Consider the following 19,839-nt stretch of genomic DNA (forward strand, 5'->3'; position numbering starts at 1 on the left):
CAAAAGTACTAATAAAAATATATGCAAAAAAGTTTTTTTGAAAAATAATAACTTTAGGAATGTATTACAAGATGCTCTGTAGAAGCTCAAAGCCCAACGCATTTCAGCTTGTGCAACCAAGCCTTCATCAGGGGCTAGAACAAACAAGAATTTATATATATATATATATATATATATATATATATATATATATATATATATATACAAACACACAGTTAAAATTACATACATCTTATTTAAATCATCTAAAATTATATGAAAAATACTTACACACATTGATTTTTCATCAAAATATTGTAGCCAACTCTTACTAATAGTTTTTTAACTTCTGTTATGTGGAGGATATCCTAAGTTAAATATAGCTCTGTAGCATATAACGAGTTTAACCTTTTTTGGAGCACACCTGACTGTAATTGAAGATACCTCTGTTTTCTAAATTAAAGGCAACAGGTTAAATTCCTCATTCAACCCATTTGGAATCATGGTATCTAGTTCTGAAATCCAATGTAATTCCCTTCGTAATAGGATGTCTATATTTCTTCCATATACCTTTTCCAAAACCCAGAACTTACACTCTGTTATAGAATGAGGACATTGATTGTAATGATCTACAAGAGGGGCCCCTCTTCTGTTATTCCTTAAGTTACTCCAATGTTCCCCTATCCTTATTTTTATCATTCTTGTAGTTTGTCCTATGTACAGTTTTTTACAGCCACATTGTATAACATAGATGACTCTATCTGTATTACATGTAGAAAAGTGTCTTAGATGATACTTCCTCTGATTAGTGGGATTCACAAATTCTGTCATCTTGCTAGTATTTTTGCAAAAAATGCAACGCCCACAAGGATGATGACCCAGGGGAGAAGTTGCACCTGGGAGTAAATTTTGCCTCAATTGTGCCCCACCTCTAAAATCACTTTTCACTAAAATGTCTTTAAGATTCCTAGTTCTTTTATATGAGATTTTTGGAGGTTCCTGACACCCTTCAACATGCTCTACTATATGCCAATGCTTTCTTATACTGTCCTGTATCTTGTTGGTAATATGATCAAATGTTAGTATACAATTTAAACGAGTAGATATTTTTGTGATGGTTTTTTTAAAAGTTCTTTCCGTTTTCTGTTAGCTACTTTTTAAAAGTTATTCTCAATAATAGGGAATGGATATCCTCTATTCCATAGCTGTTTTTTTAAGGATAAGGATTGTGACACAAAATCTTCTTCTGTAGTACAATTACGTTTTATTCTAAGGAACTGTCCATGAGGTAAATTCTCTCTTAGTACTTTGGGATGTACTAGGTGTACCAGGTGCAACTTCTCCCCTGGGTCATCATCCTTGTGGGCATAGCATTTTTTGCAAAAATACTAGCAAGATGACAGAATTTGTGAATCCCACTAATCAGAGGAAGTATCATCTAAGACACTTTTCTACATGTAATACAGATAGAGTCATCTATGTTATACAATGTGGCTGTAAAAAACTGTACATAGGACAAACTACAAGAATGATAAAAATAAGGATAGGGGAACATTGGAGTAACTTAAGGAATAACAGAAGAGGGGCCCCTCTTGTAGATCATTACAATCAATGTCCTCATTCTATAACAGAGTGTAAGTTCTGGGTTTTGGAAAAGGTATATGGAAGAAATATAGACATCCTATTACGAAGGGAATTACATTGGATTTTAGAACTAGATACCATGATTCCAAATGGGTTGAATGAGGAATTTAACCTGTTGCCTTTAATTTAGAAAACAGAGGTATCTTCAATTACAGTCAGGTGTGCCCCAAAAAGGTTAAACTCGTTATATGCTACAGAGCTATATTTAACTTAGGATATCCTCCACATAACAGAAGTTAAAAAACTATTAATAAGAGTTGGCTACAATATTTTGATGAAAAATCAATGTGTGTAAGTATTTTTCATATAATTTTAGATGATTTAAATAAGATGTATGTAATTTTAACTGTGTGTTTGTGTGTATATATATATATATATATATATATATATAAATTCTTGTTTGTTCTAGCCCCTGATGAAGGCTTGGTTGCACAAGCTGAAACGCGTTGGGCTTTGAGCTTCTACAGAGCATCTTGTAATACATTCCTAAAGCTCTTGTTATTATTTTTCAAAAAAACTTTTTTGCATATATTTTTATTAGTACTTTTGTACATACAATAAATATTTTTTCAGCATTCTGGTTTTTACCTCCTTTTCTTGCATTTTGTGGATGCTAGCCACTTTATTTTTCCTCTACTCAGAATCCTTGGCCAGAAAAATGGGGTAGTCCTCTGCTGAGGAATTTCTCACCATTTTTATGGTATCTCTGTTCCCACTTGGTCATAGTCTGTAAAGTGACTGTGAAAAGGGCCTAGCTGTTCTGTATAGAACCTTTGGGCTGAGATATGGGGTAGTCCTCGACTGAGAAGTATGTCTGCCCTTTGTTATTGGAAGCACTAGAACTCAGCTTCAATATTTCTAAGAGACCGGATTCTCTTTCTCCCTACGTCTGAACAGCAGCAGGCTGTTTCCAGGGGCAACAGTAGAATAATGTGGTGGCTCTTCTAGGGGGCCTTAGCGTAGTGAAGGCATGTGGATTGCCTCATGAGCTTCAGCTCAAAGCTCCAGTTCTCTCAAAGCCGGAACAGCGACAGATCATTTTCCCTATGAGTCCGGCCATCACAACGGGGTTATAGCTCCACCTATCGTGCGAAGGCAAGAATGTCTTTGAAGTCAAGACTAGGGGCGTCAGGCCCCTCCCACTCTCCAGTTCATTCTTGCCTTTGTACGAACAAGATTGGAATTATAGCATAGCATTGAGCTAAGTCTCTCATATTTGTTTGTGTTTTTGCCTTCAAATCCTTTTTTCTGTTTTGTGTGTAGCTCACTTAGGGTCCCCACAGAGACCGCGGCTGCGGCTCTCTTCGCTATTTTCCCAACCCTGAGCTATTCATTTCGATTTTCTTTCCTTCCTTGACTGGGGGCTCTCTCTGAGACCGCGGCTGCGGTTCTCTTGTTTTTGGCCGTTTTTGAGATCCCCCCCCCCCGGCTCTGTTGCATCCAGTGTCTGGGGGCTACCTCAGAGACCGCGGCTGCGGTTCTCTTTGCTTTTGATAGTTGTTGAGCTTCCCCCCCCCGGCTTTGTTGCCGCGGCTGCGGCTCTTCCGATCTCAGCGGGAGCTTGCGGCTGCAGCTCCCGCCGGTCCCCCGTCACCCGATTTAGCCTGCCCGGGTCCGTTTTTCTCCCCCTTTAACCTGTGGCTGCGGCTACTCCATTAGTTCCGTTACCTCAGCTCACCCTCGCTACGTGGCTTTAATTTCCCACTGCGAAGGGCTTTGCAGACGGCGACGGCGGCTCTCTCTGTGGCAGCTGCCGCTTTTCCCTTACTGCACTGTTCCCTCCTGGGGGTTTTTTAGAGCCGCTAGTGCGGTTTTCGGCCCCGCGGTTCCTCCGGCGAGACAGCGCTGGGCAGTACTTCCCCCAGTTCGCTTCCAGACGGCCGCCATTGCTTCTTCTCTCTCCGTCATTTTTTCCCGCTCTTTTTTTCCAGGCGCCATTTTTGGAATTCAAATTTCCCGCCTTTTTTGTTACCCTTATTAACCATTGGATACCTCCCTTGCAGGCTATCTATCCGTATGTGTGTTGTATACGTGCTGCAGACAGACTTACACAGGGCTGCTTTACACACAATTTTACTGTGGCTGTAATCTTAGTGGCTGGATTATATTATAAAGGCTGGAGCTCCAAGCCTAGTGGGCTGGATTATTTTATCAAGGCTGAAGCTTTAATCCTAGTGGCTGGATTGTATGATCAAGGCTGGAGCATTACTCTTAGTGGCTGATCTGTACTAAATCTGATTTATATTGGTCCCGCCCCCTCTGAGGTCGTGAACCAAACCTGAAACCCAGCCTACAGCACTAATCTGAGTGTACCACTCTAAAACAGCCTATATTACATTAACACTGATACCTCAGTGCATTCTGCCCCCTCTGTGGCAGTGCACTTCGCCATCTGCCAGTGTATCCTACCCCCTCCGTGGTAGTACACTGTGCCAGTTCGGGTCTTTACATTCTGCCCCCTCCGTGGCAGTGTACTGCACCCAAGTTAATATAAGATGGCAGAACAGCCAGGCATGTCGCCATCAACCCATATGGTGCCAGATCAGCCAGGCATGCCACAATCAGCCAAGCCACAACATTCTAACACGACTAAGACCAGACATACCAAAGCACTGGCTAAGACAAAACATCTTTCCAGCCATAGTAAACCAAAGCGCCCACGTTATGTCTCTGTGCCAACCACCACCACAGCACAGGCACACATAAGCGATATTCTCCATTCCCCTGCTGCTGCCTCTGACGAGGAAGAGTTTGTTGGCTTTCCCCCGTGTTCGCCTAACGAACCTCCCTCCGTTTTACCGCCCCAATCATCTGTTCCAATAGTTCCTCAGGCACATACATCTGCCACATCCGGTCTGCAGCTGTCTCCTGATTTCCTCTCCCAACTTCAAGCCATGCTGGCATTTTTCACTCAAATGCAGTCACTACCACAAGTCCCTGCCATACCTCCACTTAACATGGTCCAACGTGCGTGCCATGAAGCTCATTCTTCCGGTTCACCAGATCCCTTTGATGTAGCCAGAGGCAGATGTACGGACGAAGCCTCGTATGCGGAGGAGTCAACCTTCACTGACCATGTTGAAGGAGACGACTGGAGCGACTATTCAGATCATGAGGAGGATACATCGTATCGCTTGTTTAATACCTCAGACTATCAGCCGCTAGCACGCAGGGTAGTTAATACCCTTGGTCTCCAAACTGCGCCTTCAACTCCGCCCGCCCCAGCTATCAAAGGGGCCAAGGTTCTCAAATCCCCTGCACCTACTGAACACTACATCCCGGTGCCGGACCTAATTACCAAATTAGCCTCTGAAGAATGGGCCCATCCACTCAAAGCTCGACGCTTCAAGAACCTGGCTGACAGACTTTACGCCCTAGCCCCGGACTTTGCCACCAAGTTAGATGTCCCTGGCATAGATGAACCAATCGCTCGCCTCGTTTCATGATCGCTTTTGCCCAGGGAAGGGGAATCCCACCTAAAAGACACTACTGAGCGACAAATAGACTTCGCCCTCCGCAAGAATCACGAGGCCACTGCCCTAGCCATGCGTGCCTCCGCTTCAGCCTCCATCTTCTCCAGAGCATCTATGATGTGGCTGGATGACCTTCTAGAGGATGCTAACCCTGATCCTGTCACCCTCAGAAGAGCACTATTGAAATTGCGCAAGACAGCAGCTTTTGTGGCCGATGCCACTCTGGATGCCACTCAATTAGGGGCACGAGCCATGACGGCTCAAATAGTCGCTCGTCGCACCCTCTGGCTTCGCCACTGGCAAGCTGATTCAGCGGCCAGATTGAATCTGTCCAGGGCTCCTTACTCCGGATCTCTACTCTTCGGCGAGGAAGCTCTAAAGGCAGTGCTGGTTGATCCAAAAGACGCCCACAAACCGGTTCTGGCCACAGTCAAGAACAGCGACCATAGGCCTTTCAGGCGATTCCCTTCCTTCCGTTCTAACCAGCCCTTTCGAGGAATGCGGCCAGGAGGACGAGGCCGCGACTTCAGACCCTATGACCCCAACGCATTCAGGGGCTCCTGGAACCGACGCTTCCAGGGCAGAGGTCAGTACCAAGGGTGCAGGGGCAACTCATCGTCCTCATATAAGGGAGGCCCTCGCCTACGCAAGTAGTCATAACGCCCTCCCCATAGGTGGCAGATTACTTAATTTTGGAGATCGATGGCTGCGCCTTACTACGGTCTCCTGGATCAGGGACCTTTTCAGTTATGGCTATGCCATAGAGTTCTGGGCAACCCCATCAGACAGATTCCATCCGTCCCCTTGCCCAAGGGCACCAGCCAGGCACAACATTATGCAGACAGCTATACACCACCTCTTGGACATAGCGGCGATAGAGCCAGTTCCCACAACTGAGAGGGCGGAAGGGGTGTACTCCCTCCTATTTGCTGTGCCAAAACGAGATTTATCATGGAGGGCGGTATTGGACCTCAAGTTTGTCAACCGTTTTGTAACATATCGCAGGTTGAAAATGGAATCACTCTACTCCATTACGGAGAGTCTGCATGAAGGAGACTTCCTGGCTTCTATCGACCTTAAGGAAGCGTATCTCCATGTGCCCATTTGCATAGCCCACAGAAAGTTTCTTCAATTTGCTTTTGGCCACCAGCATTTTCAATATAGAGCGATGCCATTCGGCCTCTCCTCTGCTCCAAGAGTGTTTACCAAGGTGCTACTCATCCTAGTGGCTTACCTCCGGACCCAAGGGGTTCATATCTACCCATATTTGGATGATTTGCTAATATGGGCCAAGTCAGAGGAACTGGCTCATCATCATTTAATGATCACCCTCAATGTTTTGCAGGCCTACGGCTGGCTTGTCAACTTCGACAAAAGCCATCTCCAACCAACCCAACGCCTACTACATCTAGGGGCAATGTTGGACACCCTGCAGGCAATGGTCTTCTTGGCTCCAGATCGCATCACTGCCATCACAAGCATCGCAAGGTCCCTGATGCAACAAACATCCGCAGACGTCATGCTTCTCGCCAGAGCGCTCGGGATGTTTATATCTACAATCCACATTGTGCCATGGGCTCGAGCCCACACTTGGCCCCTTCAATGGATTCTGTTGCCTTTTCAAAAAGACATTGCCAGCTCCAACCATCGCAAAGTTCGCTTGAGCCCCGCACTGCGCCTCTCCTTCCGCTGGTGGACCAAGGTTCAACACCTCTCCAAGGGCACGTCGTTCAGAGAACCCCGCAGAACCGTTGTAACCACAGATGCCAGCCTCATAGGTTGGGGAGCCCACTGCAACTCCCAGTACGTTCAGGGGGTTTGGTCCAACACAGAGCAATCCCAAATCATCAACTGGCTGGAACTAAAGGCTGTCCACTTAGCTCTATGTCATTTTCAGTCTCTGTTCCCTTTGCATCATGTGCTCATTCGAACAGACAACACGTGTGTAAAATCACATTTGAACAGACAGGGGGGCACCAGGTCTCATCCTCTGCAGGACTTAGCCTCCCTCATCTTTGTCTGGGCAGAACAACATCTACAATCCCTGAAAGCAGAGCACCTCAGAGGGATTTGGAATGTGACAGCAGACTGGCTCAGCAGACAACAGGTCTTTCCGGGAGAATGGAAACTTCATCCAGCCATTTTCCATCGTCTCCAGTGTCGGTTCGGCACCCTATCAGTCGACCTGTTTGCCTCCAGTCGCAATTGCCAGCTTCCCAGGTACTTTGCCCGATACCTGGACTCAACAGCAGAAGCAGTGGATGCTCTGACAACACCGTGGCCAGACGGTCTACTGTACGCCTTTCCTCCCATACCATTGTTAGCCAAAACCTTGAGGAAGGCGCGAACCGAAAGGGCACAGCTGGTTCTGATAGCACCATTTTGGCCACGCCGACCGTGGTTCTCAGATCTTCTGGCAATGTCAATGACGGATCCTTGGACACTTCCAGTAAGGCCAGACCTTCTATCCCAGGGTCCAGTACTGCACCAGGACCCTACTTGGTTCAATCTAACAGCATGGCGTTTGAACGGGGACATTTGAGGTCAGCTGGACTGTCTGACGCTGTGATTGATATTATTTTGGCCTCGAGAAGACCATCTACCACCCGTATTTATCAACATACCTGGGTGGCTTTCGCCAAGTGGTGTCAGTCCCACCACCATGATCCATCCCAAGCCACTGTGCATCAGGTGCTGCAATTTCTCCATAGCGGCTTTATGATGGGACTTCGACCTAACACTCTACGTCGACATGCGTCCACTCTGTCGTCCATTCTCTCAGTGTCCTCTCCTGGAGATCATATTTCCTCACATCCGTTCATCAAACGTTTTTTGAGGGGAGTCGCCCTACGCTCTCCGGCTATTGTCCATCAGTCTCCCTCATGGAGTTTGCCGAAGGTTCTGCAGGCTTTGCAACGCCCTCCATTTGAACCCATCAGGACTGTGCCTCTTCGTATACTGTCCTTCAAGGTCTTGTTCCTGATCGCAATCACATCTGCTAGACGAGTTTCGGAGTTGGGCGCATTTTCTTCCGCTCGCCATCTCTGCGTCTTCCATACGGACTCTGTTGTACTGAAAACTGATCCTTCCTTCCGTCCCAAGGTTGATTCAGTGTTCCATTGCAACCAGGACATTGTTTTGCCTTCCTTTTGCCCGAATCTTACCCATCCTCTCGAGAAGGCTTGGCATTCGTTGGATGTCCGGAGGGCTCTCAAGACCTACCTGTCTAGGACCCAGGATATACGACGAACTGAGTCTCTGTTTGTATCCTTTCATCCAAGGTCTATGGGGCATAAAGTTTCCAATCCTACCTTATCCCGTTGGTTAAGGGCATGTATTACTTTAGCATATGAGTCTCTGAAGCTGTTAGTTCCAGCTAGTAGAACGGCTCATTCTACCAGGTCAGCTGCCACTTCGGCTGCTTTTGCCACTAATGCTCCTGTTGCCGATATTTGTAGGGCTGCAGTCTGGTCTACCCCACACTCGTTTATAAGGCATTATAAAATTGATCGCTATGCCTCTGCTGACGCTTCTTTTGGCAGACGAGTGTTGCAACAGGTTCTTAATGACGATTAACACGTGGGTGGTCCCTCCCTGTTTGGGCAGCTGGGGTACATCCCGTTGTGATGGCCGGACTCATAGGGAAAATGGACCATTGGTCTCACCTGAAGGGTGATTTTCCTATGAGGACGGACATCACGACCCTCCCAGTTGGAGGATGACTATATATTTTCTAATGTGTCCTATATTACTGTTACGCTATTATATTTAAATTTAAAAGTGAAGTCAAGACTTCTAGTTCTGTTATACCGCTATGTTGGAGTCATGTTACTATGCATGGTACTATTGTGTTATTTTCCTGCTGCCAGGCCTGTTGGCCTTGTTCTTGTATTTTTAGATATCTCTCCTTAGACTCGCTGCGAATGAACTGGAGAGTGGGAGGGGCCTGACGCCCCTAGTCTTGACTTCAAAGACATTCTTGCCTTCGCACGATAGGTGGAGCTATAACCCCGTTGTGATGTCCGTCCTCATAGGAAAATCACCCTTCAGGTGAGACCAATGGTCCATTTCTAAAGGCAACAATAGAATAACCTGGTGGCTCCTCCAGGGGACTTCAGTGTAGTGAGGGCATATGAATTGCCTCATGAGCCTCAGCTCAAAACAGCACAAGGCCTGAATAGCAGCAGGCCATTTCCACAGGCAACGGTGGAATAACCTGGTGGCTGCTCTAAGGGGCCTCAGTGTACTGAAGATATATAAACTGCCCCATGAGCTTCAGCTCAAAGCTCCAGTCTGTCCCTCTGAACAGTTGCAGCTCTTCATAACTGTCGGTGTAAATTTTTGCAGCACTTTATAACCATCTGTGCAAACTTTTGCAGTTTTTCATAACCTGGGGACTTTTCTAGGGGGTCTCAGTATAGTGAAGATATATGAATTGCATCATGAGCTTCAGCTCAAGGCTCCAGTCTGTTCCTCTGAACAGTTGCAGCCCTTCATAACTGTCTGTGTAAACCTTTGAATTTATCCAGTTACTTTCTTACAGAGGAGGATCTTATTGTCATCCCAGCAGGAAAACATAAATAAGCAAGAAAAATGAATTACGCCAAATACAGCTTCGTCTATTACATGAGGATTTCTGCCGTATCTATTTCTAGGGCATCAATGCAAGCTCCAGTTTGCTACTCTGAACAGTTGCAACGCTTCATGACTGTCTGAGTAAATTTTTGCATTTATCCAGGGAGTCCCTTGAAAGTTCTAAGGGCCCCATAGTTAACCTCCTGGGTAAACGTTACTTAGCAAGGTAACGGAAATTAAGCTGCTTGCTCTGTTAAGCCTTGCCCTTCACCTGCAGGTTCCTGGGCGATTTAAGACAGTTCCAAATTCCATGTAGCCTTTGTTAAGGCTTATTTCGCTGTTTCAATTTGCGTAACTAGACTCAAGGTTATTCATATGTGCTATGGTGCAGTTCTCACCACAAGACGGTGGTGCTTGTTCATTCAAGTCCTGACCTTCATCGGCAGATCCCTGGGCGACTTATAACAGTTTAAAATTCCATATGGTGGAATTTGGTAAGGCTTACTTCACTGTTCAATTTGTGTAACTGGACTTGAGGCACACTAGCTGGAGTTGAGGGCAGTCCATCTGGCCCTTTGCCACTTCCAGCCAAGACAATACCTGTGTGAAACCACATTTGAACCGGCAAGGGCTCAAACCTTTCAAGTAGAGGCCACGCTAATATTCTATTGGGCTGAGAGACACCTGCTGTCCTTGAGGGCAGAACTCTTTAGTGGGGTTCTGAAGGTCACTGCAGATTGGCTCAGCAGGCAACAACTGATTCCAGGGGAGTGGAGGCTATGTCCGGCAGTATTTCAGCACTCTGGCTGTGGATCTGCCTCAAGCCACAACACTCAGTTTCCCTGGTTTTTCTTGAGGTATCTAGAGACAAAGGCCGAGTCTGTAGACGCTGTCCTGACTCCTTGGCCAGACAACCTTCCATACGCGTCTCCTCCTGTTCTCCTGCTAAGCAGAACACTGAGGAAACTTTGACGCAAATGGGTTCAGTTGATTCTACTAATCCAGTACTGGCCATGCTGGCTGTGATTCTCAGATCTCCTCTCCTTATCAGTCGCAGATCCTTGGAGACTGCCAATGAAGCCGGATCTTCTCTCACAGGGACTGATCTGGCATCCAGATCCCGACTGGATGAGTCTGACAGCTTGGCGTCTGAGTAGACACAGTTGCTCAGCACAGCTCTATCGCAGGAGGTTATTGATACCATTATGGTCTCTAGACGTCTATCGACTTCAAACTTACCAGAGTACATGACCTGCATTTTCAGTTGGTGTGCCTTCTGTGGTCTCCAGTCCTCCAGAGCCACTGCCCAACAGGCCTTACAGTTCTTCACAAAGGTTTGAGATGGGACTGAAGCCCAACACCTTGCGTCGCCAAGCCTCTACTAATTCTTCAATTATTCTGTTAATTTGTTGAGTATTCCCATGGGCTCTCACCCTTTGGCTAATGGTTTGAAGGGAGCTGCTTCATTCTCCCCGGCATTGTGTCATTGTTTTCCATCCTGGAGTTTCCAGAAGGTGTATTTGAGCCCTTTAGAACTGTGCCCTTAAATTTTTTAGTGCTCTTCCTTTTCTAGTGCCCTCCATCTCTGCGTATTTCATAACGACTCTGTTGTTTTATGTCCTGATCCATCTGCCTGACCCAAAATAAGCTCTGTGTTTAGTTGTAACCAGGACATGGTACTTCCACCTTTGGTCCTAATCCTGCTCATCTGCTCGAAAAAGCCTGGCAAAGCCTGGCATTCTTTAGACATTTGCAGAGCCTTCAAGGTCTACCTTTGCCATACCTGGGACATACGACTAATTGAATCTTCTTTTGTATCCTTTCACCCAAGGACCCTGGGGAAGAAAGTGGCAAAATCCACCTTATTTTGTGGGTCGTCCACCTGCATTGCCCTGGCCTACAAGTCAATATCACAGCACATCCTACTAGGTCTGCAACCACCATGGCTGCACACGTTACTAATGCACCTCTTGCAGACCTTTGCAGGATGGCGGTGTGGTCTATTCCAGACTCATTCATCAGGTACTATAAGATTGATTGTTATGCCTTTTCTCACATTTCTTTTGGGAGGTGTTTGCAACAGGTTGCTTCTCATGTTTAGGCAGTGGGTAGCCTCTCCCTACCAGGGCTGCTTTGGTACATCGCACATGATGGCATGCTACCTGGGAAAAACGGACCATTGGTCTCACCTGAAAGGTGGTTTTTCCAGATATCATGCCATCACAGCCCTCCCTGATGGAGCCTGCCTGGTTGTATTATTTTGTATCACCTTTTCATACACGTATTCAGTGGTAAGGTTATAAGGTTTTAATAAGTCAAGATCTTTGTATATGTGTCCTGGCTGTTGCTGCTCCTTTGTTCGTGCAGTTGCTCTTTTCCTTTCTGGTCTGTCTGTTCTGTATGTGACTGCTGTCAAGATGTCTCACTTCGGCCTTGTCTTGAATGAACTGGAGTGGGACTGGAAGGAGCAGCTGGGGTCTTGACTCCTTTGCATTCTTGCCTTCGGACACTAGGATGCACTATAACCTACGTGATGGCATGATACCTGAGAAAACCACCTTTCAGGTGAGACCAATGGTCAATTTTCAAATGTCTCAAAACATAGTCCTGATCTTTTTCACTGTAGTAGTCAAAAAGTGGTTCAAAGGATGAGACAGTAGTGTCATGGTGTAAGGGCAGAACTCCTTGCCTGCTTCCAGTAACAGATCCATCAGCTGTACTGTGGCAGTATTTCCATACATTTTCAGGGAACATCTCCAATGGAGTGACAGCAATGGCTCCTTCCAGGATATCCTAAGGATTATTATTCTTACAGCCTAGGTTTTAATCATTGCTCCTATATGCCTCTTCTTTTTATTGTCAAGGGATTACAATTTAATTATTATTAAAGGATGGAGGCATTCTCAGCCTTGAGACTTCTTGTATCTCAACAGTGACTATCAGAAGTGTCACGTTAGGACATAAGGCTTAGGTGATCAATATTCGACTATTTAATATTTTATTTAGGCTGTAATCCATTACACACTTATCTGGGAATAAGTTGGACTCAATGGAGCTCACTTCTGAGTAGACATATATTGGATCTCAGCCTTAGTTACTAGCTTTGTGGCAACCTCATAAATTATGGCAGTGTTCTAGCTCAGAAGGCTCAACATTTATATTTAGTGGACATGTCTGTGTAAGACAGCCTTTCCCAACTAGTGGGCCACCAGATGTTGTTGGACCACAATTCCCATCTTTCCTGACCATTGGCAATGCAGGCTGAGGCTGATGGGAGTTGTGGTCCAACAACATCTGGTGGCCTACTGGTTGGGAAAGGCTGGTGTAAGAGGTTTGGAAATATCAATGAGCACAAAGTAGGGTTGGGAGGATTAGAAATCAATGGAAGGGCAAGCCAACTGATGTAAGGTTTGGTTAGCAAAGTTTCATAGTCACTGTGAATATTGAATATAAAATGTTTTAATAGAAGGTAAATACATCTACCTTTCTGCTTGACTTTCTCAACAGGTGCCAAGATGAATGTCCAGTGGGAACATTTGGAGTACAATGTGCAGAAACCTGCCAATGCATGAATGATGGAAAATGCTATCACATTAGTGGTACATGCCTTTGTGAGCCAGGATATACAGGGCAACACTGTGAAACAAGACTGTGCACTGAAGGTGTCTATGGTATCAAATGTGACAAAAGATGCCCCTGTCACTTGCCAAATACCCAAAGGTAAACTTCTAGAACTTTTGACAGACCTTCTTCTTATAGACTTATAAATAGCATTATCCGGACAACTTTGGTTGGCCAAATAGTTCTATAGAGAGAGATAGACTGAGGTCTAAAACGAATATGAGGAGGTGTTTATTGCTTTTCTGAAGTCCTGAGTTGGCCACGTGTCTGAAGCCCCTTGGGTTCTAGCCCAATACATGCCAGTATCTGAAAGGATGGATTCTTTTCTAATGCATTTCAGGCATTTTATGTACATTTTTTGTTAATAAAAACAAAGGTTCCTGCCTTAGAAGGAAAGTAGAAAATCCTTGTGCACAGGAAGTCTGCATTTCCTTTTCTGAATATCAGGCCTCTTGCACTAAATTGGAAGCAGCTATTTAAGCTCCCCCAGTTTTTCCAGTTGCGGGCAATAGATAAAATTAGGTAAGTGTTGAATTAGGTTGAAATTGAGAATGAATGACACAGTTTTATCTTGCAGCTTCTGATAGAGAGCAAAAGACAGCTGCTGTTTCAAAAAGAAAAAAAGAGCACCACTATATGCGTGCAAGCCTGTGCATGCATGTAGCAGGGCTTGCTGGATCAAAGCCAATATGTAAGATATATTGTATGGACATTTTAAAGCAAGATTGCTATGGCAAGCATTCAGAGAGCTTATCTATTCTTGCATGGTGGAATACATTGTTTTTGTCAAGAGTTTATGGGTTAACTGTTGCATCAAGTGGAAGAGAAGCTTTAGACGAAATCTCTCCACTGTTCTGTGACATCATTATCAGCAATAATTATATAGTTAAATATTGTGATTGCTTGATGTGTTCAGCCATTGACGTAGAAGCCAGCTATATTCCTTTATTATTTTCATTAACAAGCCTGTTCACTGGTGTGCTTGCTGTTTTCGCATGTGCTGTTTTCTCATGGGCAATAGGTAAAACAGTTTGGGTTGGATAAATGCAGATGCGGTTTTACCAGTCCTTTGCACCTTGCTTCTATTAAAAACTGTATATAGTAGTTATGGTTATTTTAGAAAGTTAAATAAAATGTGCCATAAACATTTTACACTGGCAAGAATGTATGGCACAACACTGTATAGCATTTCTGATATTTCAAGGATTACTTTTGATTCATGTTCAACACAGCTGTTCCTTCATTTATACCACTGGAAGACAGCTTTGGTTAAGTCAAACTGCAAATGTTCAGATGTAAACAGAAGCATATGACTATTTTTGAATGTGTTTTTGACATTTCCTTCTTTCTGTGACAAATGGAATGGACTTAGTAATGATGTAGGCGTGGGAGCATCTGTTTGTTCATTTTACAGTTTACTTCCAGAGCAAACAGTTTGTTTGCTAGTCTAGAAAGGTAAAATTTCAGATATACTTGAACATATTTCACCTGTCTTCTAAAACCTCTACTCACCACCTGTACATTGACTGTACATGAACATATGTATTAACTTTCTAAACAGAACATTTCTTAGCTGGTTTATCTATTCCTATTTTCCATCACTTTCTCCTCCCAATGATGTTGTAATCCATTGCACTGAAAACAGAAAAACAGTGTCTGTGAGACTGGCAACTTCTACAACCATATGAAGAAGTGACACTGAAATTACGGCATAGGTTGTGATTAGTGGTGCCTGGTAACCTTTGGATTAGTAGTGTAGAGGGCAGGGTTGCTAACAGTTGGTACAGCCAAAGCCTATACTAGACAAACTCAACATTATGAGTTTTTCCCCCTTCCACCTCCCTTGCAACAATCTTCAGGATGCTTAAGCACTGCAATACAAATCCTTAACATCTGTCTGAACTGAATAATACTCTCTTAACATGGTTCAGTAGGCTTGGGTATGTCATACTTGACTTTCTGCTAGGAAAAATGTGTGGCCTCTACCAGCCTTTCCAGTGACCCATATCCTCCAGTTAGTCTCTCATTCTAGGGTGAAAAAGGGCAAGCTTAGGGATAGAGTGGTCCTATGAAACATGAGGCTCCAGTTTCAGAGGTAGTATGCCTCTGAATACCAGTTTCTGAGAATCTCAAGTATGGAGACTGCTGTTGCCCTCATGTCCTGCTTGTGGACTCCCCACAAGGCATCTTGTTGGCCAATGTAAGAACGGGATACTGGACTAGATGGACCTTTGATCTGATCCAGCAGGGCTCTTCTTATGTGTGAAACTGAGCACTGGATTTGAAAGGGGGCAGTTGAATTAAACTGACATTTGCTGTGGCCTAGGTATATTTCATGGGTGATAGTTTTTGGCTGGAGACAAACCAACCACTATGACCAGATAGACTAGAGTAGTGGTAGTAATAATTTCTATAGCAGCATTTTGAAGCACTGTTTAACAATCCTAGGGCTCCAACTGCACAAACATAGTTGTTTTGGATGTTATGTGTGTGTGTAGGGAACTGAAGACAGTGGGAGGTGCAAAGTTAATTGCTGTAGCAGCATGCAGAGTTGTGAAGGAATGATTAACACTTTCCCATCAGGCTATTTTTCTTACTATAACTTAAACCCACAGCCAGAAGAGCCCTCATGTATCCTTCATGTGTGGGAAAGAAATTGATCATTCATTCCATCATCATCACCATGCTGTTGCTACGATCAACTTCACACACCATCCAACAGTATAACAACACTAGACTTCGGGGGGGTATTATACACTATTCTTTCTCATTCCTTGTCCCTCAGCGAGATGGGGTTGCATCCAGCATAACACTAAGTAGGGATGGGATCTGCTTATTGGTGGTTCTGTTCTGCATTCATTTGTTTTCCACTATCTCCTGTTTTTACCATTTCAGTAAACTCAGTGTCACATTAGTAAAGCAAAGATGCAGTCTGGTCAGTTTCATGCTACTGAATCAAAGAGCAGTCTGGTCAATTTAATGTTAGTGAAGCAAAGACCCATGCTGGTCAATTTCACATTAGCGAAAAACTGGTAGCATCCAGGATCGGTCTAACTTAAAACTGACAAGCAAAGGCAGCAAATGTTGGGCAGTCTGATGCTAAGTTTGATTTTTGCAAAATTCTTGCCCATCTCTAGTGCTATGTCAGGATCCTGTCAGTGCAAGGATTACCGCTAACACAATGGGACCTCTCCCCCATGCATCTCCAAATCTGTTCTAGAGATTCTCCAACCCTCTGGAGCATGTGCGGGGGGGGAAGCACTGTTGCACTAACAGTAATCCTTGTGTTGACAGGATGCATTAGCGTAATACCGCCTGTGCTTATAACAGTGCTGGGCTTCATTTCAGAGGTGACATAACATATGCATTTTCAGCCACAGCATCACTCTCCCTACAATATGAGTATAATAATGGTGGAATTGTACAGGTAAGGTAATTTTAAGTTGTTTTGAGTTCACAAACTCGAAGGAGAAAATAAATTGGGGGGGTTGCATTAATAAAGGCCTAAATTAGAAAGAGTATTAACACCTGTCTTTCCTGCTACCTTTTGTTTTGGGTTGGAAATACTACTGCCTAATCAATGCTACACTACAATTCTGGCGTTTTCAGTTGTTTTCTATGGGCAGCAATTTCTCGACCAGGAAGTACCAAAGAGTAGATTCAAAATGAACCAAGAAGTTCTTTCTCCAGGCAATGGATGTCTCACTTTTGCTCATTTTCATAGTCTAATGCTGCTTTCTTAAATGTCAGTCAAACCTCTTATTTCACTTAGATAAAAACACAGAAAGATGGCATCAGGCTAGTTTCCCATACAGTGATTGGGCAGAATAGCGTCTGAACATTTTGCCTTGCAAATCTGGTCCTATAAGACTTAGAGACTTGTTTTTTTTTTAAAAGAAAGCAAGCAAGCTGGGAATCCAGGCCAGCTAATGGAGCAAACAGGCATTGGAATAGCTAGAATCTATAAAACCTCGCCAACTGGATAATATGACAATCCTAATGATTAAGAACACAGACTCTACTACTAAGTCATCACCCTTCCCTTAGAATGTCTGGGGCAGGGAGGCAAGTTTTCTCCTTGCAAAGTTTCACCAACTGCAGCCATACAAATCCTCAAACTGTAGTCACCAGGAAAGTGCTGTCGTGCCCTCATACCCTGCTTCTCCCACAGGCAGCTGGTTGGCCACTGTGGGAAACAGGATGCTGGACCAGATAGGTCTTTGGTCTGATCTAGTAGGGCTCTTCCTATGTGTCCATACCCATAAAAAAGATGGCCAGCAATGGCTCAGATGTATCCAACTTATATAGGCAGTTTTTGGATTTTTCATCCTTGTCATCCCTTCTAAGCACTTAATGCCTCTGCTTTCTCTGCATAATTTGTCACTGGCAGTAAAATAGTTAATTAATTTCAGATTCAGATACTAACCTGATGTACTGCATGCAAGCAGATTCTTTAAGATGTGAACTTAAGAGATAGGTATGTGCAGCATTTTTTAGTATCTGTGTTAGTTATGCATTGCCAATTAAACTCACTAAACAAGAATCATCAAAAGCTTCTGAAGTGTTTCTGCTTACTATATTTAGTTACAAATTACAGAATACTAATTTTGATGTCAATCAGTGTAATAATAATAATAATTTAATTTGTGGGTCGCCTATCTGGCCAATGGCCACTCTAGGCGACGTACAATTTAACAACAATACCTTACATCATAATAAAATACATCATAAAATACAATATAACAATAAAACAATAAAACAATTCCAGTACAGAGTAGTAGGCTATTCGTCGTAAAAATTTAACCCTCCCCAGAAGTCCCAAAGGCCTGTCTGAAGAGCCAGGTCTTCAAAGCTTGGCGGGATACATTCAGGGAAGGGGCATGCCGAAGGTCATATGGGAGGGAGTTCCAGAGAGTGGGAGCTGCCACTGAAAATGCCCTCTCTCTTGTCCCCGCCAACCTAGCTGTTTTAGTTGGCGGGATTGAGAGAAGGTCCTGTGTGGCTGATCTTGTTGGGCGGCATGGTTGGTGGCGCTTGAGGCGCTCCATCAGGTAAACTGGGCCGAGACCGTATAGGGATTTAAAGGTTAATACCAACACCTTGAATTGGGCCCGGAAAATAACTGGAAGCCAGTGTAGGTCGAATAACACTGGAGTGATGTGTTCCCGGCGGCGACAGTTTGTAAGTAGTCGAGCTGCAGCATTTTGTATAAGTTGTAATTTCCGGACTGTTTTCAAGGGTAACCCCACGTAGAGCGCATTACAGTAATCCAACCGAGAGGTGACCAGGGCATGTACCACCAGTGGGAGCTGATGAGCAGGAAGGTAGGGCTGCAGTCTACGAATGAGGTGTAATTGATACCAAGCTGCCCGGCTCACTGCCGAAATCTGAGCCTCCATGGACAGCTTGGAATCAAGAACAACCCCCAGGCTGCGGACCTGGTCCTTCAGGGGCAATTTCACCCCATCGAACACCAGGTCAACATCTCCCAACCTTCCCTTGTCTCCCACGAGTAGCACCTCAGTCTTATCAGGATTCAACTTCAGCCTGTTCCTTCCCATCCATCCACTCACGGATTCCAGGCACTTGTATGTGCAACTATGGCTTTCTAACACATTGTGGCAGGAAAACATGTAGCAATATCAGTGTCACAGTTTGGCTTCTACTTGAAGAGAAAAAGAGAAAATGAACAAGCAGGGATTTCTTATTCCCTAAAGAAGAACAAGTGGAACTCTGCTTATTGAATGGGATTTTCCTGGCTCTCTACCACTGTAATTCTCTGCACTCCCAAAAAAGCTGCTCCTGAGGCTCAAGAGGCCCTCAGGAATATCGTGGGCAGTAGTGTAGTGGCAAATTCAGAAGTGTAGGGTCCCTTCATGATAGCCATGCCATGCCCCCTCACAGCCATGGCTCCACACAACTACATCCCCTTCTAAGATTATAAAACTTTCTAAGATAATACAATAAAATGAGCTTGCAATCTCTTACTGTGCTTGGAGTACTTTCCCTTAGTGATGCATTGCAACAATGAGTACAGATCTTAATGTGTTGTCTTTCAGCTAGATCTACTATTTTCTGCGCACATATATGGGGAAATGTAGTAAGATCCAATAAGGTAAGGGACTTCCTTTGCTGAGTTTTCCTTCTTGGTTGCCATACTAAGACTCAGAGTAACTGCATTTGGGCAAAGTTTATGAGTTTTAGATGGAAACGTAAGCATGGAAATTCTTTATCCTAACCTCTAGTGTTGGTTGCACCACACACACTCTTAGGCATATTTATTTGCATTTCACTTTACCATGCACGATACACATATATAGAACATCATTAAAAGCTGAAACACCATCCCGCCATACTTCCCCCCCAAATGTATTTTGCTCTCTTTTCCTCCTCCTCCTCTACTACTCCTGGCTTTGAACTCGAATTAAGCCACACATCTTTCCCCTCCCCCCTTTTTGTTGTTGGATTGAGAATAAGATCCTTGTTAACAAACAAACTGAAAGCTGTGCAGCAGAAAGAGAGGTGACCTTCAGTCCAAGTTCTTCCC

At 44.4% G+C, this 19,839-nt stretch overlaps 1 protein-coding gene across 2 annotated transcripts in view; it reads left to right on the forward strand.

The window, feature by feature from the left end:
* Nucleotides 1-19,839, forward strand: part of MEGF10 (multiple EGF like domains 10) — a 220,299-nt gene that overhangs the window by 121,225 nt on the left and 79,235 nt on the right. For both annotated transcript variants that reach the window (XM_061625273.1, XM_061625282.1), the window contains one exon: nucleotides 13,179-13,391. In XM_061625273.1, the coding sequence (XP_061481257.1) occupies nucleotides 13,179-13,391 (213 nt within the window). The remainder of the gene's footprint in view (nucleotides 1-13,178; nucleotides 13,392-19,839) is intronic.

The sequence above is a fragment of the Rhineura floridana genome, chromosome 1 (genome assembly GCF_030035675.1).
Source record: "Rhineura floridana isolate rRhiFlo1 chromosome 1, rRhiFlo1.hap2, whole genome shotgun sequence".
NCBI classification, from domain to species: domain Eukaryota; kingdom Metazoa; phylum Chordata; class Lepidosauria; order Squamata; family Rhineuridae; genus Rhineura; species Rhineura floridana.